General features: G+C 43.2%; 1 protein-coding gene across 1 annotated transcript in view; it reads left to right on the top strand.

Annotated features, from left to right (window-relative positions):
• Positions 1 to 4111: 4111 nt before the first annotated feature.
• LOC118425455 (ras-like GTP-binding protein Rho1) overlaps positions 4112 to 10948 on the top strand; it is a 20530-nt gene continuing 13693 nt past the window's right edge. The window contains exons 1-2 of the mRNA XM_035834276.1: positions 4112 to 5208; positions 9583 to 9670. Coding sequence (XP_035690169.1) covers positions 5062 to 5208; positions 9583 to 9670 — 235 coding nt within the window. The 5' untranslated portion in view covers positions 4112 to 5061. The remainder of the gene's footprint in view (positions 5209 to 9582; positions 9671 to 10948) is intronic.

Below are 10948 nucleotides of genomic sequence, written 5' to 3'. Positions count from 1 at the left end.
GCCGCTGGGGGGGCGTTATCACTTAGCGATTTCCCCTGTGGCGGCGTTCTCGACCCCCAGAGAGAGCCGAGCTGCGGGGGCGAAATCGCTAGTGATCCTGCCCCGGGGGGGGGCGAAAACACTAGTGATTTTGCCCCCGGGGGGGCGATATCACGGGGGGGCGAGAACGCTGTCACACCGGTGTTGTATTAACAGGTTGGATACATCCGATTGTCGGTCCCAGAAGAATTGGCCTTCAACCAAATACGTTACTTCCGCGAGACGATCTAGAACAGACGGAGTGACGTAGTAGGCATGTAGACTATCTAGAAACGTCGGTTCTGTCTTTTTTCTGATCAAAAGACTGAGCACCTCCACTTTATCTAAGGTCTTGGAAGCAAACTACCTGGAAAAAGAATGGTATTTTGTGCAAGACGCTTTCGTTTACCAGACTATTTATGCAACAACTTTCCCTTGCCATCTGGAAAATAAACTTAAAATCAAAATACATTCTGCATCTGTTTTCTGGCTTTAATAGTAGTCACCGTAGAGAATACACAATATATGCTTTTCAGCGCATAAAATATATCATACTATGCACATGTAGTATATTGAAGGAGGTTACAACCTTGGTATATGGTACAAGTACAAGTATGCTTGACAACAGTAATCTCCAGACTTAAACGTCAATATCACATGATGCTGATATGCCACTGACCACCGCTTTCCCGTGATGTGCTGGTGCCAGAGTTGTGGCCAACGGTTTGAGCAAAGTTCGACCATGACTCAGACTCAGGGTTCTTTGGCTGATGGCCAGCTGAAGTGCTTGGTTTCTGCAAGGAGGTTAAAAGTGCGCTCACCAGCAAGTATTGCTGCTGTCGTGGCAGCTTCTTGAGTTTGTGGCTTTTGGCTCTGACTACTGGAAATCCCTTGATTGCTATTTTGGTGCAAAACTCTTGGGTCGGATTTCGCAAGCTATTCTTTTTTTTTTTGCACAAACTGGCAAAACGATTTCCTGCTATCTCATTTTATAAGATTGTTTCGAAGTTGCGACGAATAACAAAGTTCTCTCCACACAACCAGTACATACTGTACAGTAACTACCTGCCGACGTTTCGGCGACTGTCTGTCACCTTTCCCAAGGAATTACTAAGTGAGTTACAAACCCGATGAAACTATTCACGGGCGAACATGGGATGTACTTTATGTACAAACCTGTCAACCTGGTATCATAGTATCGCACAGGCCATTCTTTGTTTTACATTTACAAAGTCGTCTTTATTGGAATAGATGAGAAACTTACTTGGCAATATTATTTTTTTTATGAACAGTGTACACTCTTCTTTTTTTTTTAAACAAGGCTACACGAGTAACTACAGATGTTCCCATTCACTCGAACATTGTCTAGCAATGAATGACAGAAATATCACCTCGTCCTTTGAACTTGTATTTCCCAGCCCGGCTGTCAGGTCTAATTGTTTCCGACCGTGTCTGTGTTTGTGTGTGTTTTCTTGTCCTGTCGACTAGGACTCCCAAAACACCCCGCCCCCAACACGGGACCAGACACGCCCAGCGGATCTTCAAAGTGGAAGTGGAGAAATGACTTTCAGAAGGTCAAATAGAGGTTGTTCAGCTTGCCCATGATGGACCAGTGAGCACCTTGATTACCAAGTAACCGTGGTGACTATTTAATGGTACTCTCCAAGCAGAGGTAGTCGGTAAATTTACAGGTGCGCTCGTCTTAGTAAGAGGAGCGCGCCAGTAAATTTTCCGACTACTTCTATATCTCCGCGACTCAACCTCTGCTTGGAGAATAATTTAATGGTTGGAATTTGTAAGTTGCGTAGGTAGATTTTTTGCATAATTGATTACACAGTGATCATTTCATCCTTCAGTTTTCTTAGGAAATACTAGTAGCAACAAAACAAAAAGTTTCGTACTTACGTTGTCACATTTTCTTGTTAAATCTGATGGAAACCGCGGTTTGCACGATAGTCTACCTAGCCAGTCGCAGCAATTCTGAGAAGACAGTTTTCAGACAGGGTCTTATAACGCCGCGGGCAATAATAAGACATTATTTGTTTTGTGATAAACAATAGAACAACAAAAGAACGTGCGTTGGTGTCATTATCTTGTCTTTAGGAATTCCCGGGGGTGATGCGCACCGTTCAAAGGTCTAGGATAGCACACACACAGAAACAAACAAACAAATAAACACTACTGATGTAATGTTTATGGAACGCTTACACACCCTGCTACTTGTGGTCTGGACAGTTCCGGTACATCTTCTCACCTGAGTTACCTGAACGCCTAGGTGGGACACATAAAGGCCAGGTACCACCCACAGGACAGACTAGATACATAAGCTTCGTGGAATTTTGTCCTTGCTAATAGTTTCTTTTAAATTGTACGAAAAATAATGTTATGCGTTAGTCTACAGTGCTGAAGCACCATGAAATTGTATACAGCTCCTTGTGTGTTTTGATAAAGTAAAAGGGACTTGATGATAACATCCGCGACAGTCTGTTTAAACTATTGCACATGTATCTAAAGCCTTTTCCATTTATGGGCGATCGGAAAGCTTATTTATCATTGGAAATAGCATATTCATGCCCTTCTCAATAAATTCCGTTTGTACAAGGCTATTGATGTTATGAAAGCTCCTACGCGCCGAAAAAGTGCCGAAATTGGTTTGTCGGGAAAGTTCGGCATCTTTTTTGACGCAGCTCTGGTGTTCGGCCATTTAAAATAGGATCATTACAGGCATGTTATCATTATAAAGAGTAATAAATAAGCTTTTACATGATACAAAACATTATGCAATAAATAACAATGAGTTGTCGTGAGTGCATCGCATCAATGGCGGTCTCCAAACCGTGCTGTTTCTCCTTATTATCTCTTCTCACCCCAAATTTACCCATCAAAGACATAATCCCTTTTGATGAGGCGATTAATTTTCGGTAATTACCGTTCAAATTAGAAGATAGCGGGGAGCCTCTTGGCAGATGTAAGAGCTCAAGATGGCTCGAGTTTTCTCTCGTTATTTCACGGTAGCCAGTGTCTCAAATCAATTCAAACGCTCGTCTGCAAGTGATTATGGGTGTGACAACTCACGAAGTTTCTATCGTAAACAAGGCTGTTATGTGCCGCAATAGCTATAGAGTCGTTTTGATAAAGAAGAGTTAGAAGGAACGCTTTAAAGACATTTTTAGATGAAAGGTATAAGTCTTGCTGTCACAATGGTATACTTTGAGAGGAATATAAATTTAACCTCATTTTTACATGAAAGGTACAAGTCTTACTGTCAAAATGGTACCCTCTGAATTTAACTATGAATTTAACCTCATTGGCTACATGTAGAGCAGCTACATTATACCAAGGAGGTTGAATCCTTATTTAACAAATAAAGGAGGTTAAATCCTTATTTAACCTCCTTGCTATACAAAACTATAGAAAAGCAGAGTCACAGACTATAAAATTAGAACCAGGCCTCTTGTATCGTATCTTATTCGGAGAATGAGTTTCACATTCGTCAGCATTTTGCTGGACTGTATCCGATGTTTATCTAGATTACAGCTATATCCACACCATGCAGTAATGCTGACGTGCACATTAAAATGACTCACGGAAAAAAACAACTTGGCTCCAATCCTAGAACTTCTTAGAAGGCCTTAGAACAGGGATAGGTTTGAAAGATTGACCTTGTAGTATTTGTATATCCTGTACGAATCTGGTATGACCAGTAGTTACTTGGTAACGCTGGGTGGGGGTCTTCCCACCGGACGTTCAGTACAAATATCAGGTTGACATCATTTTTTCCCCAATTTCACACCGCCCACTACTTCCTAGCCCAATTTCACGTCTATTTTCTGTCGTCATGCAGAAATATTCAATCATTGATATGGTTTCAGCAAATGGACTTGTTCTATAAAAGTGATTTCTGGTGTCCGCTTTTTAAATAGGCCTGCGTTCCAGACGTCTCCATCATTCTGTAAAGGAAGAAAGAAGACGTGGTATCGCATGCTATGTCACGGGGAACGCTAGACGGCGCTATTTTGAGTTGCACTTTAATCACTTGGCGAAGGTCTCAAGCCTTGAAGTAACGAGGCAAACTGTTATTCTACCGTTGATTCGGCCTTAAACTCGGTCATCCGTGCAAAATTACGCCCCAGGCAAGGAACGTCCCACCGAGGGCACGTCGTGACGTCACCGCACCACGTGACTCCACCATGCCAATTATCGCGTAGGTGACAATAGAGAAAGGATGAGTAGTTTCCCACTCCTCCCTGCAGGAGGCCCCGCCCCTTCCCTCCCACACGTGTGGGCATTCCGACAGCTTGTGACAACAGACGGACCTGATTCGCGCGGCAGAAGCACTGTACACTAGGCCGGTGGAATTCTCCGGGCGCTGAGAGTTTTTCGGGTCAGCTCACCTCGCGACTCAGGTGATCCACCTCCAGTCGTGTTACTTTACTGAGCTGAGTCAGTGATCGGGTTGTGGTGGTGCCTTCAAGGCATTCAGGTCTTTACTTGAACTGCGAAGTGTGAAGGACAACTGCTTGTTCACACCAAGTCGTGTGGCTGTGGATATAACTCTGCTGATCGACGCTGCCTCGCCAGTTCTTCTGTGGTTGCCAAGGATATTGTGCCTCCAAGCGACATCTGTGAAAATCCTTGTGCTTCTTCGTGTAGGTTTTGGGAAAATCCCAACACACACAAGCCATTGTGCGGTCTCCGCGCCCTCACTGAGGGACTGAGTAGTCAGTAGTGTTGTACACTGACGCAACGACCAGGCCACAGAGGTCTGACTCTGCTTTGTAGTTGTGGTCAAAACACCGGGACCGTTCTGTCGGGGGCCACACGCAGGTGAGACGTCAGAATTCCACACCTGGGGGTGTTCTTACCTGGTCTGCACAGGTAGGAAGTTTTTATAGACGCCCGTGGGATTTGAACGCAGCACCGGTAATGGCAATCGTGTGAATCTCCAGTGAACCACGCGTTGCCCCCGCGCTACGTGTTTGGGATTTCTGGCGCTTTGTTCCAGGCTTCACGGTGGCGAGCCTCGGGAAAATCATCGGGACGATGTACGATAACAACGGGCCCAGCATCACACCCTCCCCGAGGGGCAAGGAGAAACCCTTCGTACGCTGTAAACTGGTCGTGGTGGGCGACGGCGGGTGTGGAAAGACTTGTATGTTGATGGTATACTGCAGAAAGGAATTCCCAAAGGTAAGGATTACTATACCTTCATACAACATAACGTTACTGGTTACAAGGCAATCGCCTGTAAAGTAAATCTTAGAGGTTATGCATTCTAAATCAAATGACAGGAAGATCACATTAACAGCTCATTAAGTCAAACTTCATTAATTCGTTTCAAGAAGTTTCTTTCTTAACAATAGCGATTTACAATCCCACTTTCACTACAGTCAGTGTGCATTCATATGCACCAAGTAGGTACCATTTAGGCAGTCACCCAACAATTTGTCTAAACCTTCATCAATCATTCTCAGCACCCCCCCCCCCCTCCCTACATTGATTGTATGTTCTAGCTGTCGGTATGTTGTATTTATCTTTGTCATCAGCTGTGTTAACATAGCCCAGTGTGGAATGGGGCAGAGAAAAGACAAGATATACAGAAAATACCCACACAAACACACATCAGCACCGTGCCCCTGGCCAGGGGAGAGAGGACCAACTGGTCATGCATGGGGAAACTGTGAAGATCTGTGAATTGAGTCGCCGAGAAACCAGGAAGTATTCACTTCTGTCATGGCATGGGGCCAGGCAACATGACAACGGCTCAGTTTTTGTCAGGGTTTGCGTGCACAGTCATAATGCTACACGTGTCTAGAAAGTATACATGACAAAGGTTCGTTTGTTGACATAATAATATGGGGATCAGAAGAAAGAAATAACAGTAGAATGCTTTTAGAGGCCGATGCCAACACTGGTTCGTCAAATGACTGTTTGGGTCTAGTTTCTTGCAATTTGATTGTTATACCGGGTCATTAGTTGAGTATTTCGAGGCAAGAAATAATGGTAGGAGGGGCAGAAATGAGTGGATTGTTTACTTGTGACGAAGTTGTCGAACAGCATAGCGAGATCATCTGTAACAAACGCCGACACAAGGTGCACTTATACCAACTCTCGTGTTGATCAATTATTCATTCACATGATTGTTATTAATCAGGTTAAACGAACAAAAAGATCAAGAATTGTTCATCAACAGAGTTTCTTTCTCCCATTATCAGTACTGATTCAGTAATGTCTGCTGACTACTTTGGGAATCATGATGATAACAGGTCATTGCACTTTCTCAGGCGTGTTTGTTATCAGCACACACATGCCTGAAGGTAAAACCGAACCGTCACCCCCTGATATGCCCTGTGACGAATATATTTCTGGGTTCCATTGTGCAGTTGCCTAGATAGTTAGCCCCACGCAAACGTGGAAAACATCTTTCGTTTCTGCCACTAAAAAGCGAGACAAAGACGGAAGCTGTTGCGGTTGTGCTGGCCGGTAAAGCCGTCCCCTCGAAGGGGTCTGGTCCCGCGGTGAGACACAGTGTAATTTGGTGACGGCAAATTAACCAGCTGCATTCCGAACTGGACTGGGGACAGACAGGCGTTGTATTCCACACAAGAACACCGTAAAACGTAGAATCAAAGTCCCTTTCCTTCTTCAAATTTCCTTTTGGATGTTTGTTGGACTGTACTGTATTATCGCGAGGAAAATGGAATCGAAGATTAGAAACTCAGCTAATTAAGATTGACAGCAAAGATGGGAACCTTGACCTCAGCCTGCCATGTTCTGTCTGTTTTAGTTTCGCTGAATACATTCTAGAAAACCCCGAAATCGCACTGTCACAAGAATGTCAATCGTACAGGTGAAACTATACTACCATGGTAGAGGTTCTCGCTGTCGGAGTACATAGTCTAGTTTATTCGCATGAAACAATTTCACCATTGAACGACTCTAAGAACTATAGCAAATATTTGATAGAAGATGCCACAATAGCGATTGTGCAATTTCCTGCACTTGCCAGAAAACTATGCTTGCAAACGCTACGGCAATTCTTCCCCGATATACTAGTAACTTACTCCACCTAACCATGTATAAGGTGAATCATGTCTGAGAAGTGGGTTGCTTGTCACCTGAGACGGTGTAAGTGAAAGGAGAAGGTCAGAGGCCTGGCTACTGACGGCGCTTCAAGAGCCCACATGACTCACGGGTCGTTCTTTTTCTTTAATGGTGCACTTTGCAACAACAAAAGTATGTTACAGATGATGGGATACATATTTTCTGAACGAGTCATGTCATTGGACTGGAACAAAACATAAGTGCATTGCTGCATTACCTCATAGGGAAAGAATAACATAATAAGAGGTGTGTTTTCACTTCTGCAATTTTACGACGGCAACTGGAAAGGCCAACCTGGCTTCTAAAACCCCTTCCCCATAAAATGCAAGGACTTGCAGGAGGTCAAAGCAACAAACTTTTATTTGACCACGATAAGTAGCAAGCGGACAGAGTTTAAATTCGTGCATAAATAATTTTATACAGGACACGCTCACAAAACAATTGTAAAAGTATGGCTCGTATCTTATTGTGTTATGCCAATGTATTTCGTCTACTTGCAGCTTTGAGGCGCTTGAAGTTCTTATCTAGCCAATGGCAATGACGTAATCTTAGATCTACTGTCCTTGGCTATCTACTGTGCGTAATTCTGATTTGTTCAGATTAAAACAGAATTCCAGCTGGATGCGTCTTTCCCCATCCTTATCTTAATCGTTTATTTGGAATCAGCCTTGTGATTTCGGTGTCTGGTGGCGTACACGTAGCCATTATAATTAATTCCTTTCAAGATAGATGGATAAATCACAACAACTACGCACGTACACACCGACGTTCAAAAGGAAGTAAAAGGTGCGTCATGGTCCCAAGAAATATGTTCAATCGTTACGTTGCTTAATACTCAAGTACGGCGTTTGCTGTCGCCCAAATGAGTTGCTACATAAACTTTTACAGGACGAAAGTCTCTCAGATTTGCACGAACTGCTTGTTTTTACGCTATCGGATTCCCTGCAGTTTATTTGGATAAATAAACACCCAGAAGCATCCCAGGTTGGAATGTCGGTACGGGCCGAATTTCATTGTACACAGGCGACTGTAAGCTCCTGTTTATTTTTACACATTTTCGGTATAGTTACTGGATTATGTAAATCAGATGCTGTACCTGTTTGTCTGTCATTAACCACCTAAAACTGTCATACGACCTTTTTGTTACACAATAACGGAAAGGTGTTGAAAAGCATCACGGATAACAATTAACAAGGAGACGCGAAATGGCCGTTTGTTTGTCAAGGATTACCATCGTTAATTTGGTACGCTAGTATGGCGATGTTATGTTTGGGACACTTCAGTGTTTAAAGGTGAACAAAAGAGGGTCTTTGTTGTCATCACGTGATTAGATCTGGGTCTTGTTCCCAAAGACAAGTGGGTGGGTGGTTACTTTATTTGATTTACTCTAAAATAACATCGATGTGAGATACTTGTGAACCCAATGTGATTTTGGAACAATTAATATGCGTCGTTAATTAACACTCTTGTATAAATACAAGTTAAAGCGCTCACAGGGTGCAAGCTTCATGATCTCACAGAAAACAAGCAGCGGTTCGAAAGGAGGCTACTCAGTAAAGGTCCTAGTCTTAGCACCAACCCGTAACCACGAAGACCACGAACAGAAAATCCTAACAACCTATTCAAAATGGCATTTCGTAAATATACGATGCTAAAAAATCATAGCAAAAATAACCATACAGATAATTGGCTACACATTTGTGAAATACGATTTATTTACATCTGCCGTTTCCAGCTGCTCGAGTAACTGCTTTTTGGCGTATCTGCCGTTAGTCTGGTCTACATTTCGCGATGGTAGAGGGACAGGAAAACTTCCCACACTAAGCTATCATTATTCCCTAACAGGACTTTATGGAATACTGCTACCCCCTGCCCTGGTTCCAACTACCCATTAGATTGATAGGATTTGCCATGCTAGTCTCCGCACGCTACAGGACTCAGGTTCTATTGTACAACAACCAGTAGGAAAGCTCTCCGTACAATGACACGAAATCAGATCTGTACGACGTGAGGATAATCAAGGCTGATAGATATGCATCGCTTGGTATTAGAACCAAGAATGGCAAATTTGGGCTGGGAGCTTTATTGTGTGGAGTTGAATGTTTTGTTGGACATGTATGAATGTATCATGCGTGCAGGGTTTGTTGTTGTGACCTCCCCGTAACCTTGTCAAAACAATATGGAAGAACGGCTTACACGATTAGTAAAGTTCGTCTGGGTCAAATTTAAACTGCATCGTCGGTGAAAGGGGATAATCCTTACTTCTTCCAAATATGTTAAACCGTTTTATTCTATTATTTAATTCTATCAAGCTGGTGTGTTACGCCGAAGGGCGGTTATACCGGCTATACAGATACAGATATCAATATAGCAATGAAAACTATCGCGAACTATTGTGTGCACACATGTTCTTACTTTGAAACATGCTGTTCACTAAACATATGCGTGTTTGCTCCCCAGGTCTACGTACCCACAGTGTTTGATAACTACAAAACCAGAGTGGACCTGGGCTCCAAACTAGTGGAACTCAACCTCTGGGACACAGCAGGTAAGGACACACAGATTATACTAGGGTTTCAGGGGAAACTCCATCACTGGGGAAATGACGTATTTCGTCATCATCAATTTCTAATCTTATCTCTTTCCTGGTGACTTGCCCACCCTTGAACATGACTAAGAGTCTAAGACACTCTTGTATACTCTGTACTTTCCGTCGCTATCTCTTGGAATGATATAGATGCTCCTTTGCTTACGATCTTCCGATTTTGTTGCGCACACGCGCATCCTGTTCCTGTATCCTTACAAAGTACCCATGATAAGACGACTTGCTCATAATCATCGGACTTGATACTTTTGTTTTCATTAACGCTGTTGCATTCTCTGTCATGTGTTGTACACAACATACACATTTTATTGTTTTCCTTCAGCATACACTCACTCCTATGCATGCCACATCGCTTTAGTATCTTAACCCTTTAAAAGGAATTTAAGCTGTAATATGACGAACATTTAGCGACGCGAAACGGGTAATCGGATTCAGGGTCAAAGGTCAGATAGACGCCCCGATTAGACTTTATGTCTCTGAATTTATCAGGAGCCTCCTTGGTATGATATTGTCGTCATCCATTGGATCGTCAATGTAAAGCAGACCCACTCCCTAAGTCATTGATTCAGGAATTCGGAACGTGTCAAAAACTTTGGATCAAGTGAATGAAGATGAAGATGCATATAATTAGTTCACTATTGCACATTGCAAATTACTTCAAAATGACCTAGTGTGAACCATTTTTAATGATGGCAGTCTTGCGGTTATTCTAAACACACCTGTACAACAGGAGAATTTCTACAAGAAAGGCCCGAAATATTTTATGTGGGCGGTACATGAGGATATTTTCCCGCCATAATTGCGGTGAGGATTCCTGTGGTGATACGGGTCACATGTGTACCATGGCGGCACCTGTGCGGTACAGCGCAAACATGCACCCCCTCCATTTGCGCAACACGATCGGCCGGTGTACAACAACTCTGCCTCTTTGCTCAGGACAAAAATAGTTACTCGCTAAATCTCTGTGAAGACGGGTCTAGGTTACCCCTTGGTTATGAAAGAGGTCGAGTTACCTAGTCTCTACAAGAGTCCCGCTTGGCCAAATAGTATTAGGGCCAAGTTAGTAATAAAAGCCTAGTAGGAGCCTAGGATTATTTGGCCGCAAACTGTACTCCTCGGCCATCAAAACCCTCTGGTGTGTTTTCTGTCTTATTTGGCCGTCTTATTGAGCCAATGTCTACTATTTTTCTGGCGACATATGGAGCCTGGTAGAGGCTGGAT

This window comes from Branchiostoma floridae, chromosome 11 (genome assembly GCF_000003815.2).
Source record: "Branchiostoma floridae strain S238N-H82 chromosome 11, Bfl_VNyyK, whole genome shotgun sequence".
NCBI lineage: Eukaryota > Metazoa > Chordata > Leptocardii > Amphioxiformes > Branchiostomatidae > Branchiostoma > Branchiostoma floridae.
This window is presented reverse-complemented; position numbering and strand designations above follow the sequence as displayed.